General features: G+C 40.5%; 1 protein-coding gene across 1 annotated transcript; it reads left to right on the top strand.

Annotated features, from left to right (window-relative positions):
• Positions 1–4,701: 4,701 nt before the first annotated feature.
• Positions 4,702–21,238, top strand: LOC311206360 (uncharacterized protein). The gene is made up of 16 exons (XM_084281640.1): positions 4,702–4,737; positions 5,817–5,994; positions 6,747–6,860; positions 8,502–8,636; positions 9,033–9,150; positions 9,523–9,665; positions 10,196–10,351; positions 11,220–11,608; positions 15,754–15,808; positions 15,918–16,094; positions 16,470–16,556; positions 16,923–17,060; positions 17,617–17,734; positions 18,229–18,371; positions 19,032–19,199; positions 19,730–21,238. The coding sequence occupies exons 2-16, from the start codon at positions 5,827–5,829 to the stop codon at positions 20,132–20,134; spliced, it is 2,514 nt and encodes an 837-aa protein (XP_084137766.1). The 5' UTR covers positions 4,702–4,737; positions 5,817–5,826; the 3' UTR covers positions 20,135–21,238.
• The last annotated feature ends 784 nt before the right edge of the window (positions 21,239–22,022 follow it).

Below are 22,022 nucleotides of genomic sequence, written 5' to 3' on the forward strand. Positions count from 1 at the left end.
GTTCCCAGACAAGGAATTAGCAACCTCGAAAGGAAGGGATATTAAGAAAGCATTTGAAAATAAAGTCATAGTTCTGGTAAGTGAAGCTAAATCAAGAAGAAAGAAGAGTCTAGAGCAGTTCAAGGGGACACTAGTTTTAAACCACACATTGGGTGTTATGCTTTTGGCTTTGAAAGACATAAAAGACTCAAAATGTAGCAGTCCAAAAGATAATGGAGCCACAGAAGTCTGCATATAGCTGAATTCCAACTGCAAAAAGTTCAGAAATGCTGAGGTAAAGAAGAGTATGTGATCATCAGAATATTTCAAAAGAAAGTCCTCAGTGCAATGCCCTGGAAGTCCATACTTTTGCAGGACAATAGACAAAGAAATGCATCTCTCACAAAGGCTTGAGGAGCAAAATCAAAACTTTGCACCTCATTTTGTCTGAAAGCAGAAGGGAATATGAGATCATCTTGTCTTACTTGGTGTGTATCACATCATTAATTTCTACTCGGTCACTACTATGCAGAGCTTGCTAACTTGAATCATGTAAAAGCACATCAGGTCTCAAGGGACTGAGCTACTTTGTGCAACAGGGAGAGAATGTGAGAGATGAAAAGGGGGATCTTGCAATGACAAAGGCAAATGCTAACAAATTACAATCCAGCTTCCCAAGGTGCCTGTCTTTCTGAGGGGGAAATTCTATTCCCAGACTCCTTTTGGGGGTTACTGTGTTCCAGGACAAAGGCTTGCTGCCTTCATATATGCATTTAATCAAGTGTTGCACAGCAGTCCCAATAGTAGCCTAAAAAGCGAAAATACAAAGCAGGTGGCAAGCAGATCAGGGAATAGCAAAGATTGCCAGTACATTTCCACAAGTGAGTATTTGGGAAATTTCCCTCCTGAAAACTGACTGCCACCAGGCAAGAGCATTTGCAATCAAGTTGAATGAAAAAATAGCAAATGTTTAAATGGATTTCTTAAAAGAGAACCCGTTCCCTATATCCTGCTCTTGCACATCAGTGCAAGACTCCTGTTCAGGACGAACTCTTGTATTTTGAGGATGCATTGACTTGGTATTTGTATTCTTCATCCCACAGCATGTACACCTTGCACTACAGCACTGCATCCTGGGAAACTCTCAGCAACACCAAGGAGGAACTGGCTTTCTGATTCAGCAATTGTGCAGCTGACGTACAGTTACACCCTTTGAGAAACTTCTTCAGAAAAGCGACAAGTTTCAGCTAAAGTGCATACAATCCATATGTACGTCATTACTCACAATGCAGTATCATGCATCGCGATTGAGAAATTCAGTCTGCTCCTCATATTTTTGATGTTAACTACTACCTGAGTTACATTAAAAATGCTCACCATCTGAATCATTCAAAGGAATACTGCACCATTGTAGATGTGGAAACAGCGTATTTGTTCATAATCTGATAAACTTATCTCTTTTCAGATACAGAGACCGGTCCTTCCTCAGTAGTGTTGCGCTAGTTAACCAAACTGAATTTCTCAGGAAAAACACTGCCTTTATTTATAGCAGTGTTCTAAGCCAAAGCACACAGAAGTAATAGAGCACTTTGATGAATTGTGCCAGTGCTTAATTCATGTGCCAAATCTCACCACACCTTTGCTTTCTGCAGGTGTGGAGCAAATTGCCTCAGTAATACCTATACAGGAACATCGCCACACCTCTAGCAACTCATAAGGTCTAAATACGGTTAGAATATGTCAGCAAAGATTGCTTGGCAAGGGAAGGCTTGAAAACTTACGTGTAGTATGTACATAACAGATAGCTATCTACCCTATTTTAAAATAAAGACACGTGTTCCCAACCAAAGCTTTATAGGGAAAACAGATACTCTTATAAACTTAAAAAACCTATCGGGATAATACAAATTTATCCCACATAAAAATCTTCAAGAACATAAAGCAAAACCTGTGACAACCGTTCTAGGTGAAACATAGAGGTATTGTTATATTTTAATTGACAAGGTTAGGAAAAGCTCATGCTGCACCCTCAATGACATTATGACAGAGGCACCTCCTTAGCATAGGGGAGTCTCAGCACCCCATCATCCAGCACCCTTGCCATCTCCTCAGTGTCTGCACCCCTGTCCTTGTTACAGTTTTGGTCCCTGCCAATAAGAGAGCTGTTATGAAAATAAATGTTGAACTTTTAATTTTAAATCACACAGAGGTTAAAGAAATGTTACATCAGACCTCCAATGGGATTCCAATGTTCTCAGATTTCAGAACTCTTCTTTTCCCTGTGCCTGAAATCCTTAGAAAGGTTTGGGGACATTTAAAACTCTTTCACGTGTAAAACCTACTGGCCGGCTCTGCCTGAGCCAGAAATGTGGGTAGAGTGCTCTGCTGGATGAACCTGAAATTATTCCCTCCCAAGTAAATAAATAGTGCTGTTGCTGGTAAAAAAATATTAGATGCCAGAGAAATTGAATAGCTTTACTTCCAACATCACTTTTTCTTTTGAAATATAGAACACCTAAGGTCTGATTTAAATCAGATTTTTAAGAACTACGAAGAGCTGGTAGCTAAAATAACCTACTGATTAACACAAAAACCAGCCATGGCAAGTTGTATCCTAAAATTCCGTGAAAACAGAAGCTACCAAATCTTTTTCTCAAGACCCACAAGAGCCTTTAGAGCAGTTTATAAGTGTTCTACATAGACAGTAAAAATTTCACCTACTCCTGAGCCCAGGTGCCAATGAACAGAACAGCACACTGTGTAAGGAAGAAGTCACATTGACTTGTGCTAAGTTACACTGAAACTGGAGGAAAACAAAATGCTTTTATGCAGCTGAGAACTAGCCAGGGCGCTGATGTCTTGCCCGAGTGGAAACATGAATGACCACAGTGAATGAGCCTACTGGTTTACTTCCCACAGGAAGGATACTACCAGCACAAATATAAAACTTGGAGTGTGCTGGTGTGTTGACTTAACATAGAGTGGGAGAGCTGCTGCTACTGAGTCAGCCGCAGCACCACCCACTGAGACGCGTGCCTTCTGGTGTCCCTCATTCAGTCCTATCCAGCATTTCTGCACATACAGGACACCTCAGCCGCCTCCTGCAACACAGCGAGCAGTGTTACAAGTTAAATTCATCCCCGCTTTAAAACCAGAAAATCCTAGGAATTGCTCCAAGGGATGAAGTTGATCCACTGTATCTATAATTTGTTCAACAACGTAGCTAAATTTGCAAGGATGACTCAAATCATTTAGGCTTTGGAAATCACTTAAAGCCAATATAAACAAATTACAACTTTCTCAGGCGCAATGGAAGCAATTAATTCTGCAGTGAACACCTTTCCTGTTCTCTGGAAAACGTAACAGATGCATCTAATTATAACCCACACTGAAACATGCTGTTTTTGTGTAGCTACAATTTCAAAACACCCGAGGGGCAGGAAAACACCATCCTAATAAAGTTATGTGGCTGCTCACGAGTAGGAAAACAACTTTAGCAAAGCTTTCAGTTCCCAAGGTACATTGAGAAGGTTCACCACTGGCAAGGTGCCCTTTGCAGCAGCAATATCTTATGCACTACAACTAGTTTTGCAAGAACTCCCACATCTTGTTCCTTAGCACAGGAGTCCCTGTGCCAGCTACCTTCCTATAACATAAGCCTATGTTAAATACTGATGGACAGTAGGTCAGAATAAAGGTCTCAGAAGGCAGTTTATGCTTAGGGGACAGACCTTGGGACTGAGTCTTACTCAGTGTTGAGGAGGAAGCCCTGGAAATACAATCAGCTCCTATCTTTGTATTCAGGGTGATAATATCAACAGAACAGGGAGATAAAGAATAAAATAAAGGGCAAAGGTAGAATTACACAGAATTTTTCAGTCAGAGGTGAGAGTGGATATGGACAGGACATCAAAGACAGACAACAACACAACTGCGCAAAGAGTCAGAGAAGGAGATGTTCTAGTAGCCAGGGCAAGAAGAAAAAGAGTATCTGACAGAATATAAATTTTCTGGAATTGAAAGTAAGGAATACATCTCTTAGGTGTTATATAGGTCAAACAGCAGCTTTCAGATTAGAACAAGGAAACTGAGACAGAAGAAAAGAGAAGTCTAATCTAAAACCCACATCATGTTCTAGTTACATTGCCAGTGATAAGAAAACCAACAGTCTGATGCTTGTTTCTCAACCTTCAGTGTCTCACAGTGAAAATACTTCCCTGGTTGTACAATTTTATAATTCTCCAAGGTTAACAAAATTCCTTTTGCTAAAATAAAAACCCACCAGAAGTGACAAATACTTTATCAGTAGGAAACGGACAATAGAAAAACCTCACAAATATGATGTCATTGTCTGTTCCTCAGAATTTTTTTCTATTAGAGGAATCATAAAAGCAGGTCAGCTACTGATTATTTTTTTTTTATCCTCCAAATTGCAAAAGAAATGTTGTTTCAAGTAGTGATGGTTCAAGTTGCTACTAGCCTGTTGCCACAAAAATGTTTATAGAAATATTTCTGCAGTTGGTTTTGTAAGGTCTTTCTGTGGTATCATTCTCACCATCACTTCACATCCTACTCTGAGATGATTCAGTTCTTCCATAGGGATGTGGCCTTCAGGGCAAAATAAATTGCATACTTATGAGTCATAAGAACCTTTGCAGAACTGGCCAGGCAGAGTATAAATTCAGCCTACCCTTCGTGTGAACTGCAGAAACATTGGAGACACCCAGAGCAGCAGTCTTCCTCCCTGCACAAAACAAGGTAACTGTCATTATTTCTAGAGATTATTTATTTCATGTGCTCTTGGATGATGTTAATTTGTTGACAAATGCGTAGAGAAAAGGCAACAGGGATCTGAATGGGAAACAACAAATGCTTGGGAAAATATTTTACTAAGATGGTACAGGTATGGTCTAGAAGGGGCAAAGTCTTAGAAATATACAGGAAGATAAATTTATTTTACATAGTTGTGTAATTTCTAGAGCTTACTGGCTAGCATATATGTCATAGCAAAGTGAGAACTACTGTGTTTGCTTAAATTGGCTAATTTATACCTGTGCTCTTCAGTTCTCATGTACATGAGGACAGCTCCTGGTTTGCAAACTGCTGAGGTCAAGAACAATTTATTCTGTGGCCATCCTATACCAACCAGAATAGCTCCTAGTCCATGCCTAGGGCTTTCAGCTACGACCACAATGCAGACAGTAAATAGCAGCACATGTGGTTTACTGATTAAGGAAACCTTGTCATGCTGAAGACTGAGAAGTTAGGACCTGGTCTAGCACCATAAGACAGAGTTTCAGGAAATTACTGAAAGTCAAAAGGGAATTTAGGATTCTTACCATGCAGAAGTTGGGGTGGTGCAACAGTGTAACCATGCCGATTCAATGAGTTTTCATTTGTTCCTCCCGATTGTCTTTTGCGTGGATATCTGTCTCTCCACGTGAACTTCTGCTGAATGAAGGAGTGTTCATACACTATGAATAGCAAAGTTGGCAGAAACGAATAGTGTAGCAGCACTGACAGGCCAGCACACTTTCACTCAGTTCCCTGAGGTCATAGGAGAGATGAAGAAAATACCTGGCACAGTCTGGATTTTGCCTTTGGTCTAATTTGCATACACTACCAGTGAATCTCAGTCATGCAGGGGATCACTGTGCTGCACTAGCAATCTTATAAAGGACACAAATTTTGAAAATACTTTTAGAAAGCTTTCAAATCACCCAAAAATAAAAATAAATATATATATATTAAAAAAAAAAAGTGAAAAGAAATCTGTAGATACATAGCAGTCACAACTAATGCTTACCTAATAGCATCTTTTCTCCCTTTCTGTGCAGGTTCAGAATAATGGAAGCTTTAAATAAAGCAAACACAAACTTTGCTCTTGACTTTTTCAAACATCAGTGTCAAGAAGATGGCAACAAGAATATTTTGTTTGCCCCTTTGAGTATTTCATCTGTCCTGGCTACCGTGTATTTGGGAGCGAAAGGTAACACTGCAGATCAGATGGCAAAGGTGAGTCTGGGCCACGAAAGGTCTGAGAGGGTTGATCTCTTGGAATAGCATCCTCTATTGTGCAGGTCAAAAGATAGAGCCTACCGTAGCTTCCTCAACCAGAGGCCCCCAACAAATGGGAGCTGGTGAGTTTGCAACTGCTAAGGCAAAAGAAGTTGTCCCACCTGCTAAGGCAGCAGCTAACTACTGAGCTACAGGACAAAAGAGGGGCAGCATGGTCTCAAAGAAAGGAGAGATCTCCTGTTAGGAAGCAGGGAAAACAGAACAAAACAAAAAGGCATGTGTCTTCTGAGAAGTGCTCCAAGTTTAGATGTACCCCTTTGCAGCCAGAGTAAGGTCCATGTGCCCAGAGCAAGGTACTCAGGGCACGAATCTGCCCCCAGTGTCTTCTTGCTTTCTGATATGTAGCAGCTCTCCATTTAGACTTTGCTTTGCTAGTCCCTATCTGGAGATAACTGCCTCTTCCCAGTCATTGTCTTGTCAGCCCAGGGGCTAACTCAAAGCAGGCAAATTCCTCTAGAAATGCCAGGCACATGAGAGTTTTGCCCTGCAACCCTCAGCTTAGTGAGTTCAAGCCATTTTGAAAGCATGGGCCTCAAGCCTAACCAAATTCCATATTCAGTCAGGACCGGATGCAAGGGTAAAATCTGAATTTGGCTCTTTTCATCACCAATCCTATGACATCACTGAAATATTTTACTGAAACAGCAAAATTTCTGTTGTTGCATTTATTATTGTGATTTCCACTATAGGTACTTCACTTTAATGAAGTTGAAGGAGCCAGAAATGTCACCACAACCATAAGAATGCAAGTCTTTTCCAGAACAGAAGAACATCTATCAAATCGACGTGCCTGTTTCCAGAAGGTATCTCACCAAATCTAGCTATCATGCTATGGGCATTGTAACATTTTGTTTTCCTTCCATGTTTTCATTTGCATGTGTTTGCCTTCCTCAAATGCAGAGTACACAATTAATTGGTACAGCATCCTATGGTACCTTCACCTAATGCAATACTTACGACATACTTCCCATTTTTAGGTAGAATTGCAAAATCTAACCTCAAATTTGCTAAATTTAAAATCTAACGTGGCTGTTCCCTGTCAATAGATCTCTTGATCTTTTTGAAAAGGCATGGTCCCTGTCTGAGAGAACAAATCACAATAACAGAGCTAGTCTCCCACGTGTTTGATTGCAGCATCAACATAACAAAAAATAAAATAAAATAAAATAAAATAAAATAAAATAAAATAAAATAAATAAAATAAAATAAAATAAAATAAAGTAAAATGAAATAAAATAAAAAGAATTAATTTTTATAGGCTACCTATGCTTGATACACTTCAGAAATTAGTCTCCATTTCATTCAATAAGTTAGCAAAATAAATTGGCATATTGGAATTTCCCAAGGTAGACCAATAATTGCCATAAATCTTAGAGAAATGGAAACTGACATATTCCCGAGACATTTCTTTGATAGAATAGCAGGCATCTTTTATCAAATTAACTATAATTTAAGAAAATGGAAAAATCTGGAAATCAAGCATAATTCCTCTGAGTCAGTAAAAGCAGTTTTTCCTCACTGACAATTCAGCCATGGTGGTCTAAAGTTCTCCCTGCTATTTCCCGTCATACTTATTCTTCATGGAGTGAGCCATTTCCCTGAAGTCTGCCCACAAAACCCTAGTGGCAGTGAGTTTTGATGAATGGGAACTTGAATCTGCATCCCACACTCAAATCCCACAGTGGGAAGTCTTATTCTGGGGCCTATGTCAACAACCTATTTATTCTACATGTACAGGAGAGGGAGGGATTGTTCCTCATGATTAATGCTCATCCAAACTGTAAAAAATAGGGAGCACTGGAGGCAGGGCAAAGGGACCATTCTAACAGCTTAGAAATTTAAATGTCTGTTCATGCCTCTTACTCTAATGTAATGACAAGATGAATAGAGTACAGACTCAGAGGTTTAGTTTACTATTTCACAGCTTGATTTCCTTGAGGTGGTTTGAGAGTTTGAGTCCACATTCATTTAATCCTGTTATTTCCATATAAACAATTTACCACAATTGCTACAACATAAAGAACTTACAAAATATTAACATTTAGAGGAAGGCTAAGAAAGGTAGGGGCAAACTTCCCATGCAACTCGACTTTCATAAATCTTATCAGGAGTCATACAGCCAAATCTGCATGCATAGTTTAGCAATTACATTCTGTCTCTCACTCTCTGCATATACTTAGTTTTGCAACCTCCATTTAGAAACCCTTTAATGTTTTACATAGTTCAGGCTCTTACCACTTGCATTCCAAGGCTCTTACAGAGCCTATAGCATACCTAAAACTTTTAGTAATTTCAAATGATTCTTTTCATAGCTGTCCAATTTAGTACACCTTTTGCATTGCAGTACAGGCAATACTTTATACCGAGCTGCATGAGGAGAGAAATTAGAAATCTGAACAGCTTTACCGAACAAATGAATAACATTTTTTTCCCTTCTCTCAAAGACAGAAATTGGCAAATCAGGCAATATCCACACTGGGTTTAAAGCACTCAACTTGGAAATCAACAAACCCAATAAAAATTACATGCTTAAAAGTGTCAATCAGTTATATGGAGAAAAATCACTGCCTTTCAGTAAGGTATGTACGCCATTTATTCATAATATAAAGTGCTAATCAACGTTTATGTTCTCTCTATGACAACAAACCATAAAGAATATAATTTTAAATATTTTCATTACGTATGCCAATTGCATTATTATCGGTAACACACATACTTCCTGTGAGACTCTTCCTGAGAATTCAGACACTATAATTTTACTTTTATGGGGTGTGTATCTAATTTCAATATGATTCACAGATGTGGTTAGGTGAAAACACTTAAATTGCATTTTTCCACTAAAAAGAATAATTTGTTCTTTTGACAAAATGCTGTTGCTTGTAGCCCATGTCATTTTTATGGTGTTTTCACTTGGCTAGTTATTTATTGGCATTCACATTGGCAGGCAACAAACAGATGTCTCTCTTGCAATGCAGGAATACTTACAGTTAGCCAAGAAATACTACAATGCAGAGCCACAAGCAGTTGACTTCATGGGAGCAGCAAATGAAATCAGAAGAGAGATCAACTCCAGGGTTGAAGAGCAGACTGAAGGTAAGCTCCAGCCTCTCCTCTCCTAGTCCTAAAGGAGGCAATTTCACTATTGAACAATGTGTCTGTACCCCAGGGGCCCAAGGCAGATAAACAACTCATCTCAGAAATGTAAATCAATCACTACTTTTCCTAAAGTAGTCATCTGCTGGAAAGCCCTTACTAAAATTCTTCCTCTATCTGAAAGGGAGAGGAACGAGGCTTACTCTTCTTTATAAATCAAGGTTAGCGTGTATTTACAAATAATCTCAAGTTAAAAGCATGCCATATCAGCAATTATAATTTCCCTGGCTTACATCTGCAGAAATTGTTCCAACATTTACTCTGAAACAGTAAAGCTGCATAAACATGTAAATGTCTTTTGGTTTTCTCTAGGTAAAATTCAAAATCTGTTGCCTCCTGGATCCATGGATTCACTCACCAGGCTAGTCCTGGTAAATGCACTCTACTTCAAAGGAACTTGGGCAACAAAGTTTGAAGCTGAAGCTACCAGGCAAAGGCCTTTCAGAATAAACACGGTATGTGAATATAATGCCTTATATATTAGACTGCATGTGGAAAAAACAGTGAAAAAGATGGAGGAAAGAATTTCCTGTCATTCTTTAAATTCAAAGAGCATTAAAATTAGTTCTTTTAAATCATATGGTATAATTTCCTTACTACATCTTCAGTACAAAGACTGCACACACATACTAGCACCAGAAGCACAAGTATAATTGTCAGAAGCTGACTTGGAACAAACTTCCATTCTCCTCTTAAGGCAGGAAAAACAAGGTGAACAAAACCGTACAGACTAGTTCTATACATTTTCATTTTTAACTATACAATAAATCAGAGTGGAACACAACTTCCTATAAACATGTGTCATCCTAGACAGCTCAGGTAGCCTGCTTAGCCTCCAAGCACCTTCCCAGAAGACCAGGGGCTATCTGTAGATCCTGTGTCCCACCTCCAAGAGCTACAAGGATGTACCTTCACTGTGCTATTTCAACTTAGTGCTTTGCTGTTCAGAGTACAAATGTCAAACATTTCATTTGATTTGTTGCAGCATACAACTAAACCAGTGCCAATGATGTTCCTGAGTGGTAAATTTAATTTTACCTACATAGAATCAGTCCAGACTGATGTTGTTGAGCTTCCATATGTCAATAATGACCTCAGCATGTTTATCCTCCTACCGCGCGACATCGCTGGCCTACAAAAGGTAAGGGGCAGAGAACTCAAACAATGTGAGAAACAAGAATGCCATTATTTACTTATTTTATGCACATCCAAGGTAAAAGATTGGGCTGCAGTCTTATTTATAAGAAGGAGGGCACTGGTCAGACTCAAGGAAAAGCAAACCCCAAACTTTGCCCAACACTGTGAAATTGGACCTCTTGGAGATCTTTTTAGCTCTTGGCATTTGTGTGGTTCCTAACGTTGCTCATGGCCTCTGGAAAGAGGCAGCCCAAACCCAACAAGACTGGCTCTAATTCCAGATGAAGAGCAATGAGGACAGAAAGCCAGCCGGGCTGAGATTCACTGTCTGTACCAATTCAGACCTGTGATTTCATTCAAAAAGAAAAGCCCAAACTGAACAGCCTCCATTACTTTTAAGTATGTCCAGAGCTAACATATATATACACTGCCACCTTCTGTAAAGACACTGATCCTGCCTCCAGATAGTAAACTCATTAAATTCTCATTTATGTTAGTGGGTGTTCATAGAGTGGAAAAAAAAATGTTTTCAGTAAATTCTAAGCTGTACAAAAGACAGAAATGTGAGCTGTAAATCAACCAGGCTATTGTTAACACTGTTGTTTTATAAACATATAACCCTGCTATATTCCCTGACAATTACTGAGAACTGTTCAAATATTGCGTTGACCTACTATAAAGCAATATACTCCCTTCTAGTAGAAAAGATCTCACAGTTGGTATTTCACTACTGTTTTCTATATTCTTGTAACAGCTTGAAAAGCTCTCAATTTAAGAAAAAAAAAAAAAAAAAAAAAAAGAAGAAATAAGCTTTAGGGCCCAGTTTTTTGAACACTGTCTAATTTTCTGATTCTCTTCTTAACTAACTGCAGCTAATAAGAGAATTGACTTTTGAAAACTTGTCTGAGTGGACCAGCCCGGAATTAATGGAGAAAATGAAAGTGGAGCTGTATCTGCCCAGGTTCACTGTAGAAGAGAAATATAACCTCAAATCTGCTTTGAGCAAAATGGGGATACAAGATGCCTTCATTGAAGGTCAAGCTGATTTCACAGGAATGTCAGAGAAAGATGATCTGGTTTTGTCACAAGTTTTTCACAAGTGTTATGTGGAAGTCAATGAAGAAGGTACAGAGGCAGCAGCTGCCAGTTCAGCAGCTCTGACATCACGAAGCCTTGGTGCTGCTATTATTTTTGTAGCAGATCACCCTTTCCTTTTCTTTATCAGACACAACAGCACCAAGTGCATCCTCTTCTTGGGAAGGTTCTGCTCCCCCTAAAAGACTGACTGTTACTAAACCAGCTCCTGCAACAACAATAACAAACACAATCCACAGCATGAAGAGCTTCTCAACAGCCTGTGCACTTTACCATTTTCCTGTACTGTTGACAACCTCTGTTAGAAGAGAGCACATATTAAAAATAACTTAAATTAAAGCCTCTGGCTCACTTTCCTGGACAAAGAACCCCAAAATTGTAGAATGGTACTCTAAGCACCAAAATGTGGCAGAACAACATTGATGTGTCTTTTCAGTGCTTTCCAAACCAGAATTGTCACTATGCACAACAGACCAGGTTGATCTAAAAGAGTACTTCCCAACACACTTGCTTTGGCACGTAAGAAGAAAAGAAACAGGAAAAACTCCTTCCTGCAGAAAGCTGCTACATCTCTGCTAAGCTGGTTGTCCCAGGAGGGTCACCTCAACCACAGCCCTTCTCCTCCTCAGTTTTGTAAGAACTTCACAGCCTAGCACAGCTGGTAATGAAATAAAACTGCAAATTCCTCTGTGTTCCTGATACTGGTGATTTGTTCTTGTGTGCTAAGGGGCTAACACATGGACTTTCTAATCTCTGCCCTACATCAATTGGCAAATACTGAAACAACAACACAGAACTGGAGGAAAATAAAACATGTGCCTTGAAAACCTCTCCTTTGTCATAACCTTTCCTTCACTCAGCGGTTGCCAGCCCAGCACGGCACTGCTTTATTTTCTTTTTCCTTTGGCACTTATTTCACTGTTTGCAGGCAAGATCAAACTGGAGAATTCAGTCTGTAATGCTAACTCTCTAAGCACCTTCTGGAAGATTACACGCAAATCCCCCTCTAGGTGTTCACTGTTGTCATAGCTCTTTCTCCTAAAAAGGAAAGCATCCTAAACAGTCTTGCACATCTGTAGAGGATACTCCTAGCTCTCTGAATTTAGAACAGAGAGGGAAGGACTGGGTCTTGTTACAGCACATGCACATACCAACAGGATCTCACTAGAAATATCTCTTCTTGGGAAGGCAGGACCCCATTTTCCTTGCAGAGATTAGACTGGCGGCTGTCAGCGAGTCCTTTCTGCTTTCTTCTGGCTCTGCTTCCCAAATGGGAAGGAGCACAGGGACAGTGTTGTAAAGCAAGTGCTTTATTCCATCCCCATCAAGCCTCACAAGTGCTGCATTCTGTCTCAGCTGTGAAACATGTCACAGGATCTCTGTGTGTCATTTCCAAAATGTTGTGCTTTGCCCAATGGAATGGCTTCATGTCTCCATGGACAAGCCTCTCAAGCACTTTCTGGTGTTCCTCGGGAACATATAAAAGCCAAGTCTAGGACGCCAAGGAGAAACAAAACATTGACAACATGCATCCAAACTCAGGCACAGGCCTTTAAAGTCATTGGAAATATCAGTCACCTTTTCTATTTTAAGCACAGTTGCAAAGATGACAGAGTTAATGTCCTCTTGGCGGTGCTGGATCCTTACCAAGGGCAAATGGCAACAAAACTTGGAGGGTGAGTTGCATGCTGAGGAACAACATTTTCCCCTGGTGAGCAGCACAGCACTGGAGCAGGTTGCCCAGGAAAGCTGGGGAAACTCCACCCTTGGAAGGACTGTGGCTGACCTTATCTACTGATGGGTCTGCTCTCAGTGGGAGTTGGCCTCTGGAAATCCCTGTCAACCAACCTGTGTGATTCTCTCTCTTGTTCCTTTGCTGTCAACACCCCTTTTGCCTTCTCATCTCCATTTCTCATCCTCTCTGGCATTCTTGTGTCTTGACTAGCAGAGGGAGCCAGCTTGCTTGCTGTCAGCATACTTCTTTGGAACTTGGAGTCTCTCCAGCGTGGCCTTTCTCACCACCTAACCATTCAGTGAGCCTTTATCTTTTCCTGATTTCTTGATGACTCTGCTCATCGTACTAAAACCACCACTTGTTTAATTTCTGGCATTTCTTCATTGCCTTGCACAACACTGATTTCTGCTACTTTTCAGAAGGCTTGACCCATTCTGTTCCTGTAATCAGGCTTGCAGCAAAATGCTTAGCACACAGTATGGTTTCCTTCCCTTCCTCCATTCCCCTTCCCCTATCCCCCAGACTCTTACAGATGTTGCCACCACCTTCCTCTTCTCCCACCACCCAACACCAGCCCTGCTCTCTCCTGGGACAGCAGAGTGATGACCACTATGCCATGTTTGCCCCTCTTGTATTCTTTCACTCCATCTTTGCTCGAGACCTGCCACTGGGGTTGTTTCAGTCCTTGTTCTTCAAGGACATGCAACTACGGCGCACCAGCTCAATGTTTTGCAGTGTTTCTCATAGGTGTTTCCCAGCCAAGAAGGCAACAAGATTTCTTCACCAACACAAGAAGCAGGGGTGCCCAGCCTTACCTCTTTCACGGCTTTGCCTCTGCCTGTGCTCCTAATGATCTTGACTCTGAAGCTGGACTCTCAGAGTCTAATTCAGTCACTGATCTCTTGCCATTTAATGCTGATGTACCTTATTCAAAACCCAAGAGTAACAGCTGGGCAAAGCTGGAGAGGTGAATCAGGCCTACCATAACTTCTTACATTCAGAAACTAAAATCATATATTCTGGTTCCATAACCCTTTTACTAGGTTCATTTATTTTAAAAATAGACAGGCTGTCTACACAACATCAGGAGACCATTGGAGTAGATGAACAGTTTTGCTATCCTATCAGTAGACTACTGCCGTGGAATAGCAAAACTGAGATTATAATCTACATTGTCCGTTTGAAATGCCTAAAATTAAAATGTGACAAGGTCAACAAGGAGGACAAAACTGCATGACATCTTTTGGGGGTTCAGTAGAGAGCAGCTTTGTGTAGGCGGGAACAGCCTGGATGTAGGGGAGAAGGAAAGGGAGGTGCAAGCCATACCGTGTTTCTAAATTTATTCATTGCTTAACACACGGGCACAGAACCTGGCTGAGGACAAGGCTTAAGTCTTCTCTCTCACAGGATCACAGGTAAATATTTAAACCAATTTAAGTAACTTTTCTGATGCTTTTAAAAGGTGGTCTGTACCTTGTATGGCTGTATAAGTAAATTGTAACATACCAGTGTTATACTGCAATCGTTGCTCTTGATATATGCTTTTCTAGGTGTCAAGTTTTAGAGAAAATTAACTTGTCTGGCTAAGGAAAAGAGTTAGTTGAGGGCAGAATTAATCACAAGAAGGAAGATTTTCTCAGGGCAGTAACTGTCTTATTAATTAAAATCTTTAGTTTGATAAAGGAGTCCCATACTTCAGGTGAAGTAAAGGCCATTTTCATTCTGCAACAGCACAGCACTGTGCATTATCAGGCCAGGGACTCAGAGTAGTATACATTAGAGATAAGCAGAGAGATTTCTATCCTGATGCTTATTTGGCCAAGTTCTCAAAGGAAATCACACTGTGGTACACATTTGGTATAGATTTCACAGTGACTGCCAGAAGAGCTGTAGTGGTTTAGTAAGCAACCACTCCATAATTACCTGTAGACTTGAGATATTTCTGCAGTGCCATTCTACAGGTATCAATCTTTCTTTACATAATGATGACAACAATAACAACAACGACATTTTCTGGTCTCTTGATTGGAAAACATGAAGCAGGTACTACTGGGCGAATATCCCAAAGTCTGGAATACTTCTAGCTTCAAGGAATCCACCAGTTTCTGGGGAAAATAAAATTGTCAGAACATACAGAAGAGGTGTCAGTTAGACTTCATGAATAAAATACTGCAATCTAAAAGCAAATAACAACTTAGCCATACATGATACTAGTTGAAATGGGTAGCTAGACAGGGAAAGCCGATAAGCCTAAGAATTATGCATAAATACGTTCTCAGTATCAGCTCTTAATTCTATATAGATCAAAAATGAGGTAGCAGGAAGCTTAGATGTGTTATGACTCCATGTACTAAAACCACAGAGATATTTAGATTCCCCTGAGAACATTGCTTTGATAAATAATTTAAGAATGAAACAAAACAAAAATATGCAGCTTAAAAATCTGTACCCTTTTGAAAACCAAAGGCAGAAAGAAACACAAAGAAAAACGCAGCTCGGTAAAAGAGGACATATCTATAATTATAGAGAATTATCAGCTGAATAACAAAAACCTAACAAATTTCTGCTCCTAACAGGTGGCAAACAGTATCTGCATGGAAGATAAAACATATTACTAGGCTATTAGTTTTAGTAGGTGCCCACGCATTGTGTGGCACATGTAACATGTCTCACTAACATGCATTGCATGCATCATTTTAAACATTCAAACAGTAAAATTCCTTCTGTTGCCTCTTTCCAGATTGTAGCAATGGAACAGGTCTCAGAAGCAGTTGGCAAGTTTACAATTGATCTTTTCAAGAAGCTGAATGAGACCAACAAGGACAAAAACATTTTCTTTTCCCCCTGGAGTATATCATCTGCTCTGGCCCTGACATACCTGGGTGCAAAAGGCAATACAGCGAGAGAGATAGGAGAGGTAGGTTGCTGTGGTGCCCAGCATTGCCCAGCACTCCTGTTCAGACTCGGGGAAATGCCCAGTGTTCCTCTTTGGGGAAAACCATTGGGCTTTACACAAATGCATTGCTACTGCTGAGTGCAACTGCTGTGGAAGGGAGTTCAGCTTTGTGGCATGCCTGCATGAACGCTGATGTTCTGGGAGGGGAGCAGTGCTGTCCTTTGTTACTCTGTGGGATTTACACATACTACAACTTCAGCATCCCTTTGATTAGTCACCCAAGCAGAATGAATTATCGTAAGGAGTAAAACAAAACAACCATTTTATCTCCATTAAGCTTTAGGTCATGCAAGTCCCTTCATGCCTGTTTCTTACCTTCGGAAACTCTGTCTGCAGGTTCTTCATTTCACTAAAGCTGCGGGAGCTGCTGGGTCATCTTCTGTGGCCAGACCTTCTCGGGGGAGACCAAAAAGAAGAAAAATGGTATCTATTAGAGATAATAGATAAGATAAAGAATCTCCAGAATCAAAATGTCCAGATATAGCTTTGGCAGTCCAGTATTTCTCACCTGTATCTCTCATTATATTTGAAGTACAAAACCCAACATGCTTCACAACACATTCAAGTTCAGTTCTCTTCACTCAGACTCAAAAGAAGGACAAGCCGCTGGGATATTTTGGAAGGTTTACTGTATGGTAAATCAGTCATTAACAGAGCCCTGCAAACTGCAGTGGTGGTAAATTTGGAGAGAGAAAATATAAGAGAGAGGAACACAAATCTCTCCCCACATGCATCACTTAAAATTTCATTAAAAATGTAATTGTTAAATGTATGGTTTCTCTTTCCAAGGACCCTGAGCATGAGCAAGCTGAAAATATCCACTCTGGCTTCAAGGAGCTCCTGGCTGCCATGAACAAACCCAGAAACACCTACTCACTGAGAAGTGCCAACCGTATCTATGTGGAAAAAACCTACCCATTGCTGCCTGTAAGTTGAACAGTTTTATCTCACAGAGGATTAAGAAAAGCTGTGAAAAAAAAAAAAAGTTTTTCATTGTATTTACTTGTCATTAATAGAACAGGTTTGAAGCTGTCCCCCAGTACTTCACATAAAGAGCCCTGACTTCCAGTGATAAGCTTCACTGGAAAATACCAGTTGCCTTCTCCCAGTATATAAGGATCTTCTGACAGTAATGCAGGATTTCTTTTCATGCAGTATGGCTTTATTATTAGGAAATTTATTATTAGGATTTGCAACACATGCAATTGTAAATGGGACATTAAAATAAGCACATCCATGGGATATGCACTGTCTTTCTCCCTTCTCCAAATTAAACTGGGAAGAAGAGCAGGGAATTTTCTGTCCTTATTTCTTAACTGTTAACTCACAGCCCAATAGAGGGCAAAAAGCTAGATCCCACAGCCCTCTATGCACAAGAAGTTAACATGAAGTCCAAGAGCTAACAACTTCCTTTTTGGGGCTGAAAATATACAGTACATTATAGAACTTCTTTCTTTTTTTTCTTTTTATTGTCAATTTCCAGACATACATACAGCTCAGCAAGAAATACTACAAGGCAGAGCCACAAAAGGTTAACTTTAAAACAGCACCTGAACAATGCAGGAAGGAAATCAACACCTGGGTGGAAAAGGAAACTGAGGGTAAGTTGAGCTTGACCCCAACATCTTCCCTCTGCTAATAAGCCAGCCTGACGCTCCCTTTGGGCAGGTGCCCTTGAATGGGCAGCAAGCAGAGATGCAGTGGGAGGGCAGAGCAAGAGCAGCACTGGGACAGCCCGAAATACCTGATGCAGACCTCAGTGAGGTCTTTGGGGAACTTCCTCCAAGGCAGGTGGGGATGGATGCCTGCCTAGAGGAACTTTCCTGCACTGCCCAGAGGTGTGAGCCTCCTTGTGCCTGGCCTAACCTGCTGGCAGAGGCAGCACGCAGCTTTCTGCTCCCTGCTGCTTGCCATGAAGCTGTGGCAGCTTTGGAAACAGCAAACAGACTCGTTGATTTGTGCCAGGGAAGCGAATTAGGGGGTAGGGAACTGAGGCATGGACTTTTTCACTACGGAGCTGAACTGAAGGAAAGACAAACAAAACGCCCTCACCATGCTACACTGGAATAAAACCTGACTTTTCTGATTTCAAAAGGTAAAATCAAGAATTTGCTGAATTCACAAGATGTGCAAAGCTACACCAAGCTGATCCTGGTAAATGCCATCTACTTCAAGGCAGAATGGGAAGAGAAATTTAATGGAGGAATAACAAACACGCAACCCTTCCGACTGAGCAAGGTGAGCTCCTCTTTGCCTTCCTTGCAGCGAACAGCCTGGTGACAGCACCTCCTGCTGCACTATCTCCATTCATCAGTCCTTACGTATCCCTGCACTAAACAGACTCTATGAAAAGCTGGTTACAGCAAAACGTGGCAGTGGTCAGCTCACCAACATTTATGCAACGTCAAGACACTGCTCAGGCAAAGGATAACGATCCAGATAGATTATGCAGTTTCCAAAAACTAACTAGAGTCACGTAAGGCCTTTTTGCAAAACAGGGTTAAAATTCCCCTCATCATGAGCCCTTTGGCACAGAAACGAGTGTTGTCTTCTAAGGGTTGTGATGTGAAGAAAAACTGCACAACACTTGCTCTCTTAAACCATATTTTGTTTCTCTGCTGTAGTGTTGGGTGGCTGTATGCCATGCCTGCTCTGTCCCCCTTAATCTTTGCAGACATTTCTCTCTTCCTCCTTCTGTGGGCTGCTGTGTATGTTCTGGGGCAAAGAGAAAATCAGGCAACTCAGTCCCCAGAAAAATGCTCTGGGGCAAATGCCAAGATCTACAATATTTCCCAGTCAAGAAGAGCTGTGGAAAAATTATGACAAATTGCTGTTATAAGTCATCTTCATTCTTCTTTTCAAGGCATAATTTGTAACCCATAAATAAATACTTTACAGAACAAGTCTAAGCCTGTGAAGATGATGTATATGAGACATGTATTTCCAGTTCTTATCATGGAAACAATGAACTTCAAAATGATTGAGCTACCGTACGTGAAACGTGAACTCAGTATGTTCATCCTACTTCCTGATGACATCAAAGATGGTACTACAGGTCTGGAACAGGTAAAAAAAAAAAAAGCTATATCCGTTTTGTATCACAACCCAGATGTTAAAACAAAAAGGACAGGCCAGTGACCATATCTCCCCCTCTGAGGACATGCCGTTTGATCTCCCCCGTTAACTGAATTAATTCCTTTTAATACCTATCTCATCCTGCTCTTGACATCTGTACGTAACTGGACCAAGCCATTTGGCACACAGCTGGGAATCTCCTAGCAACTTCTTTCATGTGATGACTGAAATAAAAGAGAGGACAGAAGTACCTCAGAGGATGGCAGCTGCAGGCGTTGGGTGCCCTGTCTTTTTTCTGCAATGAATTTGACAGAGGTGGTGCTCAAAAACTTGCAACGCTGTGTCCCTTGTTTGCTTTACACTCTGTCTCTGATCATCAGTGAAACCAATTTGTATTTCGTGCTTTCACCTAAATGTTAAGTTTGCCACTTAAAAACTCATTCAGTTGGTGAAAAAATTATTTTATAATCAATTGCTTTTCCCTTGCAATTATCAAATTTCTCCTCTTTCTTGAACAACAGCTAGAAAGAGAACTGACATATGAGAAGCTGTCTGAGTGGGCTGATTCAAAGAAGATGACAAATACTCTTGTGGATCTGCAGCTGCCTAAGTTCAAGCTGGAGGAGAAATGCGACCTCAGTGATTATCTGAGCATCATGGGAATGCGCCTTGCCTTCACCAGCAACGCTGATTTCAGTGGAATGGGTGCTAAGAAGGATTTGGCTATCTCCAAAGTTATTCACCAGTCTTTTGTTGCAGTTGATGAGGAAGGCACTGAGGCAGCTGCCGCTACTGCTGTTATCATAGCCACAACTTCACTTATCAGCAATGTTCTGGCATTCAAGGCTGATCACCCTTTCCACTTTTTCATCAGACACAACAAATCCAAGAGCATCCTCTTTTTTGGCAGATTCTGCTCCCCTTAGAATGAGTTATTCCTTGCTCCCAGGCAGCATCTAAAGTTCACTTATCAATAGAAAAATGTGAACTGCAGCATTCAAAGCTCAGCCTTAAGCCATATAGCCATAGGTACTGAAAGTTTATGTCCTTTTTCTTTCCACACACCCCCAACTAAGGCAGCACCCAGAGACCACCCTGTGCCTCAAAGACTGTCATTCCGCAGCTGCTTTCCATTGTGCTAATGAGACAGCTTTTCACAGAAAGCAGAATGCTGAATTTTGCTCCCTTGCATCAAACCTGCTTTTCTGGCTTTGTTGTTCAAGAGTAAGGAGGAGTCATAAAGGCTTTTTGCATGCAGCCCATCATCTAGCCCCGTGCCTGGTGCTGACTTCAAGGGAAATGCAGCCTATACTTTTAGACCTCTCAAAGAGGAAAAAATCCCCTAAGGAAGAGAAATAACAATAATAATAATAATAAGTATTTAGAAATCTATACACTATACTCTCTTTTCCTTACTGGGAAACCTGCATTTGCATTAAAATAGTTTCCTTATCTTCACTGTTTTAAAGATTGTTGGAAGTTAATGAAATACTTAATACAAAACCAAATTCATCTCAAAATGCCCCTTATCTCCCCATCTCACCACATATACACAGGTACATCACACGCATTCTCTATATCACCCTTGCAGCTTCATGAAAAAATGAGGCAGTGAGGGAAAACAGTCCAGCCTTTAACATTTAATTGCCGACTTCTGTTCGTTTTGCAGTACATCCTAATTTCTCTAAACTTTGAAGGATAAGGTTGCTAAGAGTTCCAACCAGCATAAAGGCTAAGAAAACTACAAGCAACATGTCTTATTGCTTGCTGCCTCTTATTGATATGCAATCAAAAAACTCCAGAATCCAAATCTGCTTCCTCTTTTTAATTTAATGTAATTATACCTGTTTTCTTGGTAATACCTGCACAGTTTCCTGATATCAGATATCATGCATTGATAAATGTACAATTTGTAAGTTAAGAGTGCGTTTCAGCCAAGATCGTTCTGGTTCTGAGAGAAACACCAGTGAGAATTTGATTGATGCTTTACTTCATAATTTTGCCGTGATCTGCATTTAATCAATAAATGAACTCGGAGTTGTGTTTGTGCTACTCAAGGTACTGACTTACCCGGCTCTCTTAGAGCATCCTTTACAATGCATGGCTGACACACATTTCTACCCATGCCATTCCAAACCAACCACCACATCACCCCAAAAGACAAAGAGCTGGGTCAGTGTCTTAATACACCAGTGTCTTAATTCCTCTAGGCATCAAACAGCACTGAAAATGTTATTTTACACATACACAGTGTAAAATGTTATTTTACACTGAACATATTATTCTACACATTTACTAGACACAACAAATCAAATCAAACTCTGGTGAGCAATTTTTTGCTCAGAGACTCAAAGCATCTGAATTTTGTTTCATGGTAAGCATTCCTTTTCCCTTTTTGACCACAGCTTATTGCACTACCTGCCTCCATTTGAACCTACCGAGAAGGCTCATCTGCCTGTCACAATACACTAGAAATAAGAAGTCCAACCTTAGCCTATAGCCCTCAAAAGCAGCTTCCAAATATCTCTTTCTGTGCTTTCCTATGCCTATAAGGAACTGCACAAAGCTTTGTAGCCATTATAGTACAAAGCAACCACACATCAGAGAACATTATATCAGGCAACCAGGTTTGAGGAGGAAAGTACTGTAAAAACATACACTCTCAGCAAAATTCCACCTATAATTACAGCTCACCCTCCACCTCGACAAAAGGCAGTCTGTTTGGAAATATGCCTCCACCCAACAAAGTACACCTGCATCATCTTCCCTGTACAAAGTGCTGCTTCTAAAATCAGTGCCCTCCCTTACCTGTAA

This window comes from Netta rufina (genome assembly GCF_964035555.1).
Source record: "Netta rufina genome assembly, chromosome: 2".
Classification (NCBI taxonomy): Eukaryota; Metazoa; Chordata; class Aves; order Anseriformes; family Anatidae; genus Netta; species Netta rufina.